Raw genomic sequence first — 18,045 nt, 5'->3', positions numbered from 1 at the left:
TAACTTTGAGTTCCAGAAGGTCCTCAGAGATGTGGGAGCACAAGGAGGCCAGTGGTACCTTTGTGAAAGAGGAGTGTCAGAGTGATGAGGTTACAACCTCCTTAACAATGTCATAATTCAGAAGATACAAGGACTAATGACTTAAATAGCAGACCCATTTTAGTTTAATCAGTCTCATTTGTGGCTCTTATGGCTCAGATAGAGCACTGATGAGTGCGGTGTGGGCCAGATATGTGCCAACTGCCGATTTGGCCCAGATTCGGTCCACAAAACACCTGAGGTCTAGCCCATATAAAGTCAGACTCACCCTGAGACAACACTGTCATTCAAGGCCATATGTGGGTCACAAAAGAACTGCAGATGTGCAACATTTGGGCCAAATATTCCCTGTTAAAATCTGCCAAACATATTATTTATTCATTTTAAAAACGATAAGTGTTTACCACAGGATGCACAAGAAAATCCTAATCATTGCCGTTGTAGACAATTCAAGCTTAGACCAAAGTCCTAAAAGGAGCATGATGCAATTTCACAATTACAACATAACTTTAGTAGTCTGTTGTCCCCTTTTCTAAAATTAAACATCCACGCACTCCCTCTTGTGCCCTAGTGGACATGCCGGAGTACAGCCTGACAGGGGAGTTCTGCAGAAAGCATTTTCTGACTGGTCTTCTTCTGAGGGAGCTGGGACTGGCACTGCAAGACGAGCAGGACATTCGACACCTGGCCCTGGCCTGCCTGAAGAATCTGATGGCCAAGCACTCGCTGGACTCACGCTATGCCTTGAAGGTAGCCTGCACAATTCAAAGACTTTGAAAACAGAGTTGAGTAAGTGATCTAACGTCAGCGCAGCACACAGCTGAACACATTTGGAGGAGAACATTAAGTGGCCGGTTCTGTTAGCTAACACAGACAGCCACAACAGGGAAGAGGGAGGGCCACGCTACCCTCCCAGAGTGAGCGAGGCCTGTTGTTCTGTCTTGTTTCTCAGTATTGAACAGCAGAGGCATCGCTAAGCGTTGAGCTCATGATCTCCTGACGACAGGGTCTAATTATGTTATAAGGGCATTGCCCAGCTGATTTTAAAATGAGGCTACAACAAAAACACACCCCTAGGGAACTCTGAGAGAGGCATGAACTCTGAGAAATGCAAGGACACAAGCTTCTAAATCCTTGAAGAAAAACTCTTAAACATGTTAATACGTTCACAGATCTTTGTAAATCCCGAGGTAAATCCACAAGCTGCCTGCAACAATAAAAGTCTGAGGCAGAGACGGGGGTTACGAAACACTGTAGATATATGCTCTGTGTTTAATCTGACTGAAGCCCGTTTTCTGAGCCGCTGAAGTCCTGAGGGCTGTAATCCAGCTATTGTCCCGGACGCTGCTTTATAAAGCCGTGTAAGCGTAAAGCGATGGCACAGAACACAGCAGGAAACTATTAAAGCCTGCTCCCTCCGCCCATGAATGTGTAGAGGCTGGGATATGTGTCATGTTCAAAGAGGTGTGTGTGTGTGTGTAAAATGAAACGGAGCCAGACTGAGAAATTACACTGAGGATAAACCTATGCCAAAGGCAACACCACTGCAGCTGTGACTGTTCAGGGCTCTGATATCTGTTTTATTTTTGGCCAAATTCGATTTTATTTTGTATGTTTTTTCAGATTTTGGCACGTCATACTGTAAGAACCTGTGGATATAATACTATACAACAATCACAAGTACACTAGCAGTAAAAGCTCATGCAAATACAGAAACGGGTAGAATAATTAGAGTCATTCATCAAATGTATAAATAAATCAATTAATTTGTAAATAATGATGTCAACAGCAAAGAACAGGAACTGTTTTTTTTATGTTCCTTATTAAAAGAGAAGGAACGGTATGAACCCAAACCAACAGTTGTTCTGTTTATATTTTCTGTGAGCTTCATGTACATTCCAGGAGTTTATTATTAATGAAATAATAATAATAATAGTAATATAATCTGCTGCTGTGATGTGTTCAGCATTCAACAAGAAGCGAAAGCTGGCTTCACGTGTCTCAGATGAAAGACAGTCTGGTATGACAGTGTGTTTGATGGAGTCTAAGTAAAAGAATCGAACTCAGAATTGGGAATAATATGATGTAAAAATGAAAAGTAAAACTGAGCTTGCATTTTGAAAAAATATAAACTCATTGATAAAGTAGGGCATCGAAAATCAGCAGCTCTCAGCCTGTGAACAGAGGGTTGTGTGTGTGTGTTTCCAGGAGAAGCAATCCAGGATCGCATCCCTCTATCTGCCTCTGTACGGCCTCATCCTCGACAACATGCCACGGTTCTTCCTCAGAGACCTCTTCCCCATCTACCTGAACTCCAGTGACCAGGTAAAACAAGCTGTGATCTAACAAACCCACTCAGACAAACAAACAACAAACACACAGGTACATGATAAAATCATCGACATAAAAACAACTGAATTAAATATTATTTAGTGCAGTAGTGATTTAAAATTAAATGTGAATTAAATGTGGGGTTCTCCAGGCACTGAGTGTTGCAGGTTGTAAATTATCTAGTGTAGTGGGACATACAAATACACTTTGTCACTGATGCAAATCACCATTCTTATGAAGTACTAAATGCTACATAGTAGCTCCACCTTATGGAGAAACTGTAGCTTGCTAAATGTGACTGACTGAGTGAGTGACTGACTGATTGACCGACTGAGTGAGTGACTGAGTGCGTGAGTGACTGATTGACCGACTGAGTGCGTGAGTGACTGATTGACCGACTGAGTGAGTGACTGAGTGCGTGAGTGACTGATTGACCGACTGAGTGAGTGACTGAGTGCGTGAGTGACTGAGTGCGTGAGTGACTGATTGACCGACTGAGTGAGTGACTGAGTGCGTGAGTGACTGAGTGCGTGAGTGACTGATTGACCGACTGAGTGCGTGAGTGACTGATTGACCGAGTGAGTGACTGAGTGCGTGAGTGACTGATTGACCGACTGAGTGAGTGACTGAGTGCGTGAGTGACTGAGTGCGTGAGTGACTGATTGACCGACTGAGTGCGTGAGTGACTGATTGACCGAGTGAGTGACTGAGTGCGTGAGTGACTGATTGACCGACTGAGTGAGTGACTGAGTGCGTGAGTGACTGATTGACCGACTGAGTGAGTGACTGAGTGCGTGAGTGACTGAGTGCGTGAGTGACTGATTGACCGACTGAGTGAGTGACTGAGTGCGTGAGTGACTGATTGACCGACTGAGTGCGTGAGTGACTGATTGACCGAGTGAGTGACTGAGTGCGTGAGTGACTGATTGACCGACTGAGTGAGTGACTGAGTGTGTGAGTGACTGAGTGCGTGAGTGACTGATTGACCGACTGAGTGAGTGACTGAGTGCGTGAGTGACTGATTGACCGACTGAGTGAGTGACTGAGTGTGTGAGTGACTGAGTGCGTGACTGATTGACCGACTGAGTGAGTGACTGAGTGCGTGACTGATTGACCGACTGAGTGAGTGACTGAGTGCGTGAGTGACTGAGTGCGTGAGTGACTGATTGACCGACTGAGTGAGTGACTGAGTGCGTGAGTGACTGCCTGAGTGACTGACTGCCTGACTGACTGCCTGAGTGACTGACTGCCTGACTGAGTGAGTGAGTGACTGATTGACTGACTGAGTGAGTGACCGACTGATTGACTGACTGATTGACCGACTGAGTGAGTGCCTGAGTGAGTGACTGACTGAGTGAGTGACTGAATGACCGAGTGAGTGACTGACTGACCGACTGACTGACCGACTGAGTGAGTGACTGAGTGAGTGCCTGAGTGAGTGACTGACTGACCGAGTGAGTGACTGACCGAGTGACTGACCGAGTGACTGAGTGAGTGACTGACTGACTGAGTGAGTGACTGATCGAGTGACTGAGTGACTGACTGATCGAGTGACTGAGTGCGTGACTGACTGAGTGAGTGACTGAGTGACTGACTTAATTAATTAATTAATTCAAGAAAAACCAAAATGCCTCTATGGGTCTGTAATATGTTTATCCATGCAGGGTTCGAGAGATGATCTCAGCGTAGGAGGTGGTCTGGTAGGTCAGGTTGCCCACACCATTTCTCATGGCAACTCAGTGGATGCTTCTTTCTCCAAGGAAGTGCTCAACTCTATTGCAGGTGTGTGTTTGTTATACATCTCTATGTCAAGTCAAAACATTTCATTTCAAGATTTCATGTTCAATAATCATGTATACAAACCGTCCAACACAAAATTTGTGCCATTCTTCACTGCTGGTCCTTTTCTACTCCACTGGGTTCTACTGGACTCTACTCTCTGTTTGGTCCTTGGTTAGTTTTCCACTCCTACAGCTCCCCCTCTGAACTGTATCCAGTGGCATCCCAAATCCCCATCTCTAATGGGAAATCACAAGCGTGGTGGTGGTAACCTTGAGCGTTGTTTACTCATCGTGTTTTCGCATGTTATTGTTGTTGGGGACTAAACACAGCTCCGTCAGTTGGTGCTGGACGTCTGCAATGAATGGGGCAGAGTGACAATTCTCTCTGGACAATCATCACCCAACCAACCAAAAGGTCACATGATCAGTTGTTTTACTGAGACCAACTAATTAAAGGAGTGAAGTCAGGTGTGCTCTGGCCTGAATTAACTGAAACCCAGCAGCCCTTTGCGGATAAGTTTGCCCACACCAGGTTCAGTCCATACTCTGCTTGATTGGAACCATGAGAGAGCAGGGACTAAAAAAGAAGCTGGCTCCAGGACCAGGACCAGGACCAGGACCAAATTTCCCTGTTGGAAAAGCAGAGTACAGTCAAGTAGAGACCATGCAGTGGAGAAGCATTATTATTTTGTTCAAATTTTATTTAAAAAATGGACCAATAGAAATTGTTTTTTGTTTCATTTTCACAGTTCACATTCAGTGTTCATTTTTCTAGAGCGCTTGTCTTCGTAGTCATTGTGTACGTTTATGTCTGTTCTCCATCACATCTCCTTCATTTCCTTTTTTTTTTCTTAGTGTTTTCATCCCTCGCCTTATCCACAGCTAACAACGCAGACTCACGAGGCTCTCTGATCAGTGTGGAGTCCAACCCCAGCAACAGTGACCGCAACAGCGAGAAGATGGACGGCTGTGAGAAGGTTATTATCTTATTTATGTATGTGGACTGGCACATTTCTGTCCAGCATTGTGACTGTAGTCAGCTACTCTGAGATGCTGATATGCATTACATGAAGTGGGACATTCTGGAGTAGCTGCATAGGAGCCTAAGTTTAGCATAATGAGTGCTAGGCTTCACCTAGGGGGGTTTGTTACCAGTTATTAGTTTTAGAAACTGTAATGTTTGTGATCAATAACTGCTTAGACCTATAGTCATTCAAGCTAATGTGGATGAAAGCCATCAAATCCTCACAGCACCCCCCACCCCCAATATAGTGTATGTCTTAAGATTAATAAGAACTATGCATTTAATTTACATAATTGATTGATTGATTTAAAGGAACAGGAAGTAATATTATTTCCTTTGAAATCACAGTGATGTAATAGTGAGAACAGAGCCTCTGTTGTTGCCTCTGGGCTCAGTGCTGCAGAGACTGCACTATGTAACTTCTGGATTCAGTAGAAAATTGATTACGCTAGAGAGAGACCTAGGAGCAAAACAAAAATCAAATTTTACCCAGTGTTGCTTTAACGTTCATGACCTTTAAACAAAACAATCATAACAATAACCATTAGTGAGAGTATTTTTCTTTTCTTGCAGTTTGCCAGACCCCAGTCCCTGATTGGTTTTGGCTCGCGGTTCGATAAACTGGACCAGGCCGAGACACGCAGCCTGCTCCTGTGCTTCTTACACATCATGAAGACCATATCGGAGGGTGAGAGAAAGAAGAGGGTGATACACAACCATGAAGACGCTGTTCCTTGCATTTAAAACTGTCCTAGAAAATCAGCTTAAACCAGACACCAGTGTGTTGTGGCTTAGATGATGGTCATTGATAGTGTCCGGTAAAAGGGCAGCATGGTAACTAACCATTTTCAGGGTGAAGCAGCACATTTTCTCACAGTGTACACATCTAAATAAACACTGACTACTTACTCCTTGAAGATCAGTACGGTTTGGTTCAGCAGCAGTTATATTCTTCAGTGTTTTGACTGGTGTATAGTTGTTTTGACTGTGTTACGGTGTGTGTGTGTGTATGTACTGTGTGCTTTGTCTTACAGAGGTCATGGTGGCCTACTGGCAGCGTGCCATTCACCAGGAGATATCTGACTTTTTCAACATACTAGAGTGAGTTTAACTTCTTATACATACACTTCAGTGTTTTTCATCTAGGACTGTACCTGAGCTGCTACACCCATGATTACACTGTAATCCCTCGCCTGTCTCCATGCCTGTGTTTTATTGTACTGAACAGCGCTGTGTTAGTGGAATGACTATAGAGCTGAATTAAATCATGATGGTAGGGACACGTCACCCACATTTATTTCACAATCAAACAATGCTAGTATCTAATTTGTCACACAAAACTGAACCCATTTATGAGCTGATTTTTAATCTAAGAAGATTCTGTAATTAAATAAATAATCATATTAAATACTTTTTCCTATAAATAAATAAATGAACGGAAGTGACCGTCTGTTGAGCTGCTAGTCAGCAACGAGGGGTGAAAGGGTACCAGTGGAAACATGAGCTCAAACCTGAAGTGTTGGGTGCTGTAGCCCTCGATATTAGACATGAGCAGTAATGTCTCTAGTAGAAACTAAAGAAACAAGGAAACAAAAATAATTAGTTATTAATTATCATTTAAACAATTTGGTTAAAGCTTATATTATGATAGAATTTTTAAATCAAAACAGGACAAAAATCAGAGAAACTGAGAAATAAAAGGAAGCCTCAGAGGATGAATTCTGAAAGTTGTGTTCAGACATAAACCAGCTTAGGTCTCACTTATGACAATGATTATATCTCAAGCTCTTTGTGCAGTTTCCTGTTCTTGGTTCACTGCTAAGCATTCGTAATCTCTCCATCGCTTCTTCACAGACTGTGTCTCCAGCACTTCAGGTTTTTGGGAAAGCGTCACATAGCCAGGTGAGTCTTTACAGAGGATCACTGACCTCTGAAGTGTGTGTATTCGTTGATCTCACAAAAAAGCTCTTAGCCAAACAGGCTTTTTTTGGGTCAGATAATGGTAAGCAACTTCTCACTGAGAAACTGCTTATTTCACTTCAGATATGAGCTCTGCTTTGTTCTAAAAGGCTGCACAGTGTGGACCTGATACCAGTACTGTCGTTATTTAACAGGAAATTTGATAATTACAGTATAATTTCTTTGCAAACATGGACACTAGTGTTTAGTTTGGTCCAAAAGGTGGACACACTACTACACCCCCCCCCCCCCCCCAAGAGATGGAGGGCTTTACTCCCTCATAATACGGCAATTTCATTTCATGTTCTACTGTAGAGATTACACAAAAAGTGCATAAGTGAACATGTGTCCATGATGCTTCTTACAAAGGTCAGTAATGTGATACAGATTAATAAATGATACACTGTGCAGCCTTAGATGTCTGTACTTGTCTCTGTGTGTGTGTGTGTGTGTGAGTGAGAGAGAGAGAGAGAGAGAGAAAGAGAGGTGCAGCGGGGGGATATTTGAAATATCAAAAAAAGAGAGATTTCCCAGACAATTAACCCGAGGGAAAGATGGAGAGATGAAAAAGAGAGAATCCATAAACTAAAGCTTGAAAAAAGAAAAGTAATAAGTGTTTATTATTAGTGACGTGCACATATAACGGGTTCAGTATAGACACAATAACATATTGCAACTCACTCTAACACAACAGATCTGAGAGGCAAGTGTTTTGAGCTCTGATTTTTAACATTGAGTTAATGGCAGTTTGAAAAGAAATGGTGAGTGTGGAGTTTGTACCAGAAACAGCTAGAGATCACGAGTAAGGGTCTGAATGTTGGTCTGTTTAGTAAAGGTGGTTGTATTTGCTAGTGCTTGGTAAATCAAATGACCTCCTGCAGCATTTTATCGGTAACAAGTATTATAGCTTTCACCAAAGTGTGTGTCAGGTGTTAGAAAAAGAAAGGAGCCACTGCTTTACACTGCACTGGATGCTGGATTTGCCTCTCTCTCACTCTCTCTGTCTGTCTCTTTCACTCTTTTTCTCTCTCTCTCTGTCTTTCACTCTCTTTATCTCTCTCTGTCTGTCTCTTTCACTATCTTTCTCTCTCTCCCTCTCTCTGTCTGTCTCTTTCACTATCTTTCTCTCTCTCCCTCTCTCTGTCTGTCTCTTTCTCTCTATCTCTGTCTCTTTCACTCTTTCTCTATCTCTGTCTCTCTCTATCTTTCACTCTCTTTCTCTATCTCTCTCTGTCTGTCTCTCACTATCTTTCTCTCTCTCTCTCTCTCTCAAGCATGAAAACGAAGCCTTTGATGCCAGGGTGTAGTCTGCCATGATTGGTGCTCAGAATCCTCAGTCGTTTGAATGCTGAGGAGACAGAGAAGAGGAGAGAGACAGACGGATAAAAAGAGAGAGGAGAAAAACAGACAGATTAAAAGAGAGAGAAGAGAGAGAGAGACAGAGAGAGAGGGAGAGAGAAAGACATATAGAGAGAATAGACAGAGAAAGGGACAGAAAGAGAGGAGTCCAGTAACCGATTCCGTTTCAAAGGGAGCCGCCTCGTGTGTTTCTTTTCTCCCTTCACCTCGCTGAACCCTACTGCTGATTTAAATCTTCTGCCTGTTTGGTGTAGACGGATGAAAGATTGACATTGATGGATGGAACACATGAGCGGGTCGTGAAATGACGCATTTGAAGTAGCTGATGTACATTAATTGATTAAACTAGTGGACTGTCCTGTAGCGGTGGTATACCATTTACAAACAGACCCCGCAGTGATTACTTCACTTTATTCATTTGTAAACAACACATTTTGACTATTACAAGAGCAGGTAGTGACCAGTATAAATTATTATATCCAATAAATTAAATATGTGTAATAATAATATCCCATATATCAATAGAAAATACTGTCTAATACAAATGGGGCATATTTATTTAATTATTGTGCACATAACATATGTCCAACATTAAAAATGATCAAATATAATGTATATATTTTTATGTGTTCTCCTTCTCCTCCCTTCCATTTATTGATGTATTCATCTCTCTCTCTCTCTGTGTGAAAGCTTATTGATTTTTCACATTTTCTGTTCCAAATGTGAGCAAGTGTGATGCAATAAATGCAACACCCTCTATGTCCCTATTTTGCATGGTGTTTAATAGGAAATTCCTCCTCTGTTCATGGAATATATCACTCTTTTATGTGTGTGTGTGTGTGTGTGACACTAAAGTAGTAAGTGGTTACCTTTGTTTTCAGTTTATGTGTTGATTTAAAATGATATAAAATGTTGGTGCTTTGTTTGGAATTGTTTGTCTGGCTGTGTTTGTGTGTCCTGCATGGCTTCGCTTTTCTCATTTCCATCTCCTTGTTTAGACAGACGGCTTTCTTCAGTCCCTCCCCTACCTCCATCATTTGTCTGTCAGATGTCTTCCAAAACAAACACTGAGCTTAGCATATGAGGCTCATTTGAAATTTATATTAATTCGCAAACACACACACACGAGCAGGACTTATAGTTAGCCTCACATTAGAAGCTTGATTTTTTTGCAGCTCTTGTACTTACTTAACATTTGCTAAAACCATATGCTTCAGACTAACATCGCTAACAACAACTAAGGTCCACCTGCCAGCCTGCTAGCTTGGTGCTAATTTCTTTGCCTTTAAACATGCCTGGCTGCCTCCCACGTGATGAAAAGTGTGAGGATGACGATGATGATGCCCTTAATCCCTTGTTCTGATTGGCTTGTTGTGAACAGGAAGTTAGCGGCTGCGGTAAAGCTGGCGCAGGCCACGCAGGGCACTGGCACACTGAAGGGTTCCAGTGCTTCCTCCCAGTCCTCAGGGCTCCTACCCCAATGGTAAACATCCCTCCCCCAGGCCTACAGTTCCCACAATGCTAGGCTTGTAGAGTATAACATTTGGAATTAGCTTTTTTTTTCTCTTCGGTATTCAACATGGATAAAGACATAGAAGGGATAAACATTACAGCAAGATCAAGACATTGTAGAGAAAATATGTTTTTTGAGTTATTTACCTGATATTACCATCAAAATATGTTCATAGATGGTGTAAAATATATCAGTCTTCCTCATACCGTTTTTCTGATGTCCAAAAATGAAACTGATCTCAACATTTTTATTAGCTATTACTATTTTTCGTTGTTAAATATGTCTTTTCGCAAATACAGCCTGCCCACTCTGAACTAAAATATAATCTAAAGTATAAATAAACATAGTAGTTAGTTAGCATACATACAGTTAGCATAGCATACATTGTGCTAGCATTTGCCGCTAGCTAAACACATAAGGTAGTATATAAGCTCACGGAACATCTATATAGGCATCCATATTGTCCTCTATGACAACATCTTTTTTTTTTCATCACAGCTGTCCCCATGGTGTGACACAGTGCTAATATCCTCAAATTTACCGTGGTGTTCTCTGACAGTGCTGCAATCGTTTTGTCTGTATCCAGCATGGCCATCTCCTTTGACCTGCTGTGTGTAGTCTGTGACTTTGTGCTACTTCTATATGTGTAAATAGAACCTCCTTCTGTGATTAAAAAAGAGCTAATATTCTAAACAAACTTTGTTAACCAGATCCAGCCTTTATGGAGAGTACAGAGGCAATGAAAAGCTATCACTGCTAATACAACTGGCTCTTGACTGAATGTCTTAAAACCTACACAAATAATTATAATATCAATTTTAAATAATGGTTTTATAGAAAAGATTTTTAAACTGGGGATAAAAAGGTGTAGCCAAACACAGGAGCTGGGAATGATTGTTCATGTCAGAGGTTAGTTAATCATTCTGTAATTAGCCTCAAGCTCATATTATGAATTCCTGATCTAAATGAATCCATTAGAATGTCCAAATATGAAGTCTGCTACATGCAAAGGCATAGAATTTACATTATAAGACAAACCTCACCAAAATACTCCACAGAAACCAGTGGGATTTGTTTAGTGTGTTCATAGATGTTTTGTAGCATTTTTTAAGTTTAATAGCAAGCTAACATTTAATGTAATGACATTTCAGTCTGCAGGAATGTTAGGTCATTTGTAGCATGTATACAGCATTACTGATATGTTTACTCAGAGGGTCTAGCCACATTCAAAAGGAAATGTGTGCCATACAAAAAACAAAACATGAGGTTTGGAGCTGTTTGGTTTACCGCAGTAATATCGTGTGACTGTTAATCATTAGCCATCTGTCCAGACCTTTTTAAAAATGAAATGCTGCCTCGATCATGGTGTTACCCCTTCAGTGTTCATTTTTTATCCGTGTCCAGGATGCTATCAAGTCAGGATGGGCATAGACACGCCCGTTCACAGACCATGCCCATCATTCGGGGCAAGAATGCCCTCGCCAACCCCAAACTGCTACAGATGATGGAGACAGGTAATGACTTTAAGACACCACGCTGACATTTCAGAATCTATGATAACAAAACATGACTCTAAACACAGTTTTAATAGAACTGAGTACTGGCAGATTATTCTGTTATAACCATTTTTGCTCATTTGGATTTCTGTGGTTTTGCTTGTGATAGTCTTAAGCTGGTGGTAGACAGTGACTAGTGTAAGAAACAGACTTCAGGTTGTTAAAAGCTGGATAATAAAGCTCTCTATAAAAGAGCTAAGCTGAGATAATAAAGAGACTGAACTGATCAATCCTTTGCTACTTTGTTACTTGCTTTTTTGTGTCAGATGGAAATACACCAGAGAGTGACACCTTCAGTCCGACAGATATCGAGGCTAATCTCTCCACAGAAGTGGCCCTGACTGTGCTGGACGTTCTGGGTCTGTTTGTCCATCACCACAAGGTTAGCACGAGTGAATGGATGAAGGTCAAACCCTGTGGAACTGAGTCTCTGGGGTAGAGTTACAGTGCCAACTGGTGGGAGAAAAAAGAACAACAGTACTGTCATTGCTGGTGTTACACTATGCTTTCATGCATAAATATTATTTAGTAAAGTCTACGTATTAATTAAATTATGTCACCTCTTTCCAATCAATCTTTTGATTTGTTTTACACCCTCAGTGGCTTTCTATTTATAATATATACAATGTATTTTTATTATATTTACAATAATTAAAAATATGGTGGCGCAGCAGGTAAGTGTCGCAGTCACACAGCCCCAGGGACCTGTCCCGCTCCGGGTGACTGTCTGTGAGTAGTGTGGTGTGTTCTCCCTGTGTCTGCGTGGGTTTCCTCCGGGTGACTGTCTGTGAGGAGTGTAGTGTGTTCTCCCTGTGTCTGCGTGGGTTTCCTCCGAGTGACTGTCTGTGTGGAGTGTGGTGTGTTCTCTCTGTGTCTGTGTGGGTTTCCTCCGGGTGCTCTGGTTTCCTCCCACGGTCCAAAAACACACGTTGGTAGGTGGATTGGAGACTCAAAAGTGTCCGTAGGTGTGAGTGAATGTATGTGTGTGTGTGTGTGTGTGTGTGAGTGTGTGTCACCCTGCGAAGGACTGGCACCCCCTCCAACTCCCTGCCTTGTGTCCAGTGATTCCGGGTAGGCTCCAAACTCACCTCGACCCTGAACTGGAGAAGCAGCTACAGACAATGAATGAATGAATAATTAAAAATATAAATGCTATAGGTTATAGATATAGACACCTCTTCAATTCTCATATTTGCTCTTCCCACTTCAGAAGCAGCTGCTTCAGGATGAAGGTCAGAACTCTCTGATGAAGAAAGTTTTCGATACTTACCTGCTCTTCTTCCAGATCAATCAATCCACCACCACTCTCAGACATGTTTTCGCTGCTCTGCGCCTTTTCATTCAGAAGGTACACACACACACCCTCTGCAAAGCATTCAGAAACTGCTGGTTCTGTCTTTACCAGCATGAGTAGCACCTGAAAGCCATATTTCACTCAGAAATACAGATGTAAGCATTTTTGTAATTATTACTAACACATTCACTCAACTATTTTATTTTCAGTAACTAATGCACAGTAACAACTTGTGATTTTAGTCATCTTGCAACAGCCATTATACTGACACCTAGTGGCCATATGAGGGACACACTTTCTGAAGCATAAATTGATTCATTTGAATTGTAAAAATAAAAATTCTAATAATTATAAATATTATCTAACAGCATTTGTTGGTAAATATGTTTGAAAAACTAAGGAATATTTAGTGTAATATATATTATATATTTAGTGTAATTCTCTCTCTCTCTCTCTCTCTCTCTCTAGTTTCCCTGCTTGTTTTTTCAGGGTAAAGCAGATCTCTGTGGCTGTATGTGTTATGAGATTTTAAAGTGCTGTAATCATCGCTCCAGTAGCACTCAGACTGAGGCAGCAGCTTTGCTTTATTTCCTCATGAGGAAGAACTTTGAGTACACAAAGGGCAAGTCCATTGTCCGGTCACATCTGCAGGTCAGTCACCATTTCTCCACAGAATCTCAGCGGTGCGAGAAAGAGACTGACTGCAGGAGCACAGAATAATTCAGGGGTGTAATTCTGCGCTGCTGAAAAGTGGTTCTTTAAGGGTTCTTTTTTGAAGTGATGTAAAATGTAAAGAAATGAGCTCTTCTCAAATACTCTGCCATTGTGTCTGGTTAGTCTTCTTCACATGTGAATGAAATACCATTGTTCTGAGTCCTTGTGGCCCGGAGATATGAGAAATTCTGTACTAAACCTATTTTTAAAATGACTGTCCCCATGTGGGCGAGTCACTTTAAGAAGCATAAATTGGTTCATAATAATAAAAATAATAGTAATAATAATAATAGGTTAAATTTATATAGCGCCTTTCTAATACCCACAGTCGCTTTACACAAGGAGATATTTATAAAGAAAAATATAAAGAAAGAGAGGGTAGATGCAACAAAGCTGTTTGATTCATCGCATTTAAATACCATTTTATAAAAATAACTAACTCTTTTATAAATATTGTATGACACATTTTGGTGATAAAATTGACTTCCAAAAATCACTAAATATATACAGCTCAAGCGCTACATCGTTGTTCTTATTTCTACAGAGTGAAGTGTTTAATGTAAACACTGTTTATGTATTCAGAACCATCTCTGACTGACTGACATTGATTGACTCAGACTCTCACAGTCGCGCAGTGTTGTTTTCAAAGTACTTCGTATCCCAGTGAAACCGGGCTGGGCTTTTATTGCTCTATCAATCATCTGTGTATCTTCGCTTCGCTGGCTCATTTCACTCATGCTTCTTCATTGTTTGAGTTGATTGGCTGCAGCGTGGTGTGGTGGAACTCATTTAATTGTTAATTAGGCTGCGTGCAAGAAGTATTTTTAGTCTCAGGGCCAATATTTATCCTCTCTGCTAAACCACACTGTGTAGTAATACACACTACACATAATTATGCACTGAAAGGTATCAGGTATAAAATACCAAGCAATTCAATAAGCTGCAATGACTTCTCACTTACATTGTGTCCAGAAGTTTGTGGACACCTTTTCGGTAAATAGAAAATGTAAATATCTACATCGAGGTGCACACTTTATGTTTCAGGTGTCCAAAGAACTTGTATAATCTCAGCAGATTATATCTGTGCCAAGCATCAGCTAGACGGGTATAACTGTCTAGCACTGGTGTGTGGAGCGGTGGAACTGTGTTCTTTGAACTGATGAAGCCCATTCACGTCCTCTACAAAGAATTTAAATATAGTTTTGCATTTTGTCTGATAATTTTGGTGCACAATTGATTAGAATTTGGGTGGCACAGTGGCACAGCAGGGAGTGTCGCAGTCACACAGCTCCAGGGACCTGGAGGTTGTGGATTCGATTCCCGCTCCGGGTGACTGTCTGTGAGGAGTGTGGTGTGTTCTCCCTGTGTCTGCGTGGGTTTCCTCCGGGTGACTGTCTGTGAGGAGTGTGGTGTGTTCTCCCTGTGTCTGCGTGGGTTTCCTCCGGGTGACTGTCTGTGAGGAGTGTGGTGTGTTCTCCCTGTGTCTGCGTGGGTTCCTCTGGGTGGATTGGCGACTGTGTGTGAGTGTGTGTGTTGCCCTGTGAAGGACTGGTGCCCCCTCCAGGGTGTATTCCCGCCTTGCGCCCAATGATTCCAGGTCGGCTCTGAACCCACCCCGAACTGGATAAGCGCTTACACATAATGAATGAATGAATGAATGAATGATTAGTATTTGACTATGTATTAGTAAACATAAATAATATATGCCATAATATTTTTATGCATTTTGCCATTGATGTGTATTATTTTCAGTATGCAAATGACCAGTAATTCTGCATTAATATGTGCAGAAGCGTGTTCTCTGTGAAGCGTGTGATTATGTCTTACTCTTCCTTGCTCTTGCAGGTGATAAAGGCGGTGAGTCAGCTAATTGCAGACGCAGGTATTGGAGGGTCACGTTTTCAGCAGTCTCTCGCTATCATCAATAACTTTGCCAACGGAGACGCTCCTCTTAAAGTGAGTCGTTAAACTGGAAACCTCTTCAAGAGCAACGTTTAAATCACAGTGTAATAATCCAAACTGTTTTAGACTGGTTTTGCAGTAAACACTTTTCGTAGTTGAAAAGACAATATTCATTTTTTAAGGTTAAATCCTCACTACACTGTAGACATTTAAATGTCATTTTAAGCTCGATATTGTCCTTTTATATCACGTATATCTTTAAGAAAACTTTCCTGTCCAAGTGCAATAAGGTTATGAATAACACTCTGTTCAGAGCACATCATTCCCTGCGGAAGTGAAGGACCTGACGAAGCGGATCCGAACGGTTCTGATGGCCACTTCTCAGATGAAGGAACATGAGAAGGACCCAGAGATGCTGGTGGACCTGCAGTACAGCTTGGCCAACTCTTACGCCAGCACTCCTGAGCTCCGGCGCACATGGCTGGAGAGCATGGCCAAAATCCACGTTCGAAACGGCGACCTGTCTGAGGTAAAGTATGATTTAGGCACACAGGTAGTGCCATGCTAAATATAATATTCCATATGTATTAGCTACTATACGCTCTTCAGCACAAAACCAAAAGTGCAAACTTGAGTTAGAGAATCACGTTTGAGCTAAAGGTCATTTTTTTTAAACATTTGATATTAGCCAAACAGTTCGTTTAATGTTATTCTAATCAGCTGACTACACAAGAGCTGAGGTGAAACTAGAACATGGTTCCGTTGTTGAGAATTAGTGCCCAAATGTAAACACAGATGAGTCTTAAACTTGTGCTTCTTGTTGTTTGTTTTAGGCTGCCATGTGCTACATCCACATTTCTGCCCTCATAGCAGAATCACTAAAGAGAAGAGGTGAGTGCCCCCTTCTGGCCGGAAGCATCTGTGCCCTGCCTGCTATTCTAACACCGGCTTTGACCTAAATGCCTCCTAATTTGTTGTTAACAAACAAAAAATAATGTTTGACACCAAGGCTGTGAGCCAAGAATTTAAGAATCCTATGTGCTCACACTACCTTCAGAACCGGAGCAAGATCTGAATACACAACACTGCATTACACATTTACAAGTGTAACTGCTCAGAGTGTGAAAAGGGCATAAACACTTCTAAATCAAGGTTAGAATCAGTAGCGACATATTTTGGGAACTACTGTTAATGCTAATAAAGGCATAGATAGGGGTCCATTTCGGTCTGAGCCGTTCTGTTCTGTTTACAAGCTTAATCCTTCTGCTGGGTGTATGTTAGCGTGTTAGCACTAAACAGCTAGTTTCAATGGCTCAACATAACAAGCTCATCTCTCCTTCCTCCTCTGCCTTTCCAGAAACGTAAACACTTCCTATTGCCAGAAGTGCTTTGTTTCTGAAACTTGTGGCTTTGATGAGACAGCAAATCTCTTCGTGGCTTTGTGCATGCGTGCATGTTAGCATGATCAAGATTTAGCATGGCTATCAGGCTTCATCTGTCTCTATCTTTGTCTGGTTTTCTGCTGATGCATCTTAGCCTGTAGAGCATGCACTAAAGTTGAAATATAGCAAATAAACATGAGTTAAAGCTCCTGCTCCTTTATAACCACAGGTTACTGGAAGCCTGAAAAGGCACGGATCTCAGGTGCAGGCACGGAGGAGTCCAATGTAATTAACTGTAGCCCCTTACTAACCCCCCGGGAAGGAGAAAGTGAGTGATCCTCTGCCTACCGTAAAAAAAAAATGTACACTGAAAAACCTTATACTGTCCACTCCAGAGAGGTCCTGACTGTGATATACCACTTTGACTGGGAGCTAACACGTCTGTTTTTCAACCTAATCTCTGTCCAGTGCACAGTTAGTATAGCAACAAGACAGGGCAAAATATTTTGACAACTTAAAAGCTTAATTTCTAAGCAGTAATCATAATTGTAAATGAGAGCAGGGCCATTTATATCAAGAGTTTTAAAAATGGGTGCCAATGGTCATTTTTCTATGTCAATAATAATAGCCAATGCCTCAAAACGGTAGAATAAAACTTATAAAATTTAAAAGGACCTCAGGTCAGCTCCATGGAGAATATTTCTACTAGCCTTTAAATCTATTTGGTATGTCCATATTAAACAAGCACCTGACGAGTCAGTCGAGAGAAGACCAGCTTCACCAGAACGAATTCAAAGAAAGTTTTTTACAAAAAATTCAATATTGTTTATGCTTCGAGTTGTTCCTCTCTGTCCCTGAGGTCTGATATCTGAGACTGAAGGCCATATATTTAGACTGTGTTATGTGCTTGGTTCTGTTGTGTTTTCCTGTGTATTGTACCATGTTGTGACACAGTGAGTGTAAATGACACTTTGCTGATGTTCACAAACCCCACTTTGCCCTTCTGTACTCACTGTTAGCACCCCACCACACACACACATATACACACACACAGAGACACACACACACAAATGTATGAACATAGGGAATATGTTTAAATGAACTACTGAATGAGTGAATGGCTGGAGGGATGGATGAGTAGTTGGATGGAGAGAGATGCTTTACTGAATGTCACTGAATGAATGAATGATT

The 18,045-nt window shown here is 41.5% G+C and overlaps 1 protein-coding gene across 1 annotated transcript in view; it reads left to right on the top strand.

The window, feature by feature from the left end:
* The window catches only part of LOC136675443 (dedicator of cytokinesis protein 10-like), a 124,248-nt gene that overhangs the window by 95,125 nt on the left and 11,078 nt on the right, over positions 1-18,045 (top strand). The window contains exons 32-47 of the mRNA XM_066651995.1: positions 611-789; positions 2,248-2,364; positions 4,035-4,152; positions 5,007-5,128; positions 5,749-5,863; positions 6,210-6,276; positions 7,030-7,077; positions 9,875-9,976; positions 11,411-11,520; positions 11,829-11,944; positions 12,773-12,910; positions 13,325-13,507; positions 15,416-15,526; positions 15,786-16,001; positions 16,306-16,363; positions 17,084-17,182. Coding sequence (XP_066508092.1) covers positions 611-789; positions 2,248-2,364; positions 4,035-4,152; positions 5,007-5,128; positions 5,749-5,863; positions 6,210-6,276; positions 7,030-7,077; positions 9,875-9,976; positions 11,411-11,520; positions 11,829-11,944; positions 12,773-12,910; positions 13,325-13,507; positions 15,416-15,526; positions 15,786-16,001; positions 16,306-16,363; positions 17,084-17,182 — 1,899 coding nt within the window. The remainder of the gene's footprint in view (positions 1-610; positions 790-2,247; positions 2,365-4,034; positions 4,153-5,006; positions 5,129-5,748; positions 5,864-6,209; positions 6,277-7,029; positions 7,078-9,874; positions 9,977-11,410; positions 11,521-11,828; positions 11,945-12,772; positions 12,911-13,324; positions 13,508-15,415; positions 15,527-15,785; positions 16,002-16,305; positions 16,364-17,083; positions 17,183-18,045) is intronic.

Source organism: Hoplias malabaricus, chromosome X1, assembly GCF_029633855.1.
Source record: "Hoplias malabaricus isolate fHopMal1 chromosome X1, fHopMal1.hap1, whole genome shotgun sequence".
NCBI classification, from domain to species: domain Eukaryota; kingdom Metazoa; phylum Chordata; class Actinopteri; order Characiformes; family Erythrinidae; genus Hoplias; species Hoplias malabaricus.
The sequence above is the reverse complement of the archived record's forward strand: the minus strand, read 5'-3'. Positions and strand labels throughout refer to the sequence as shown.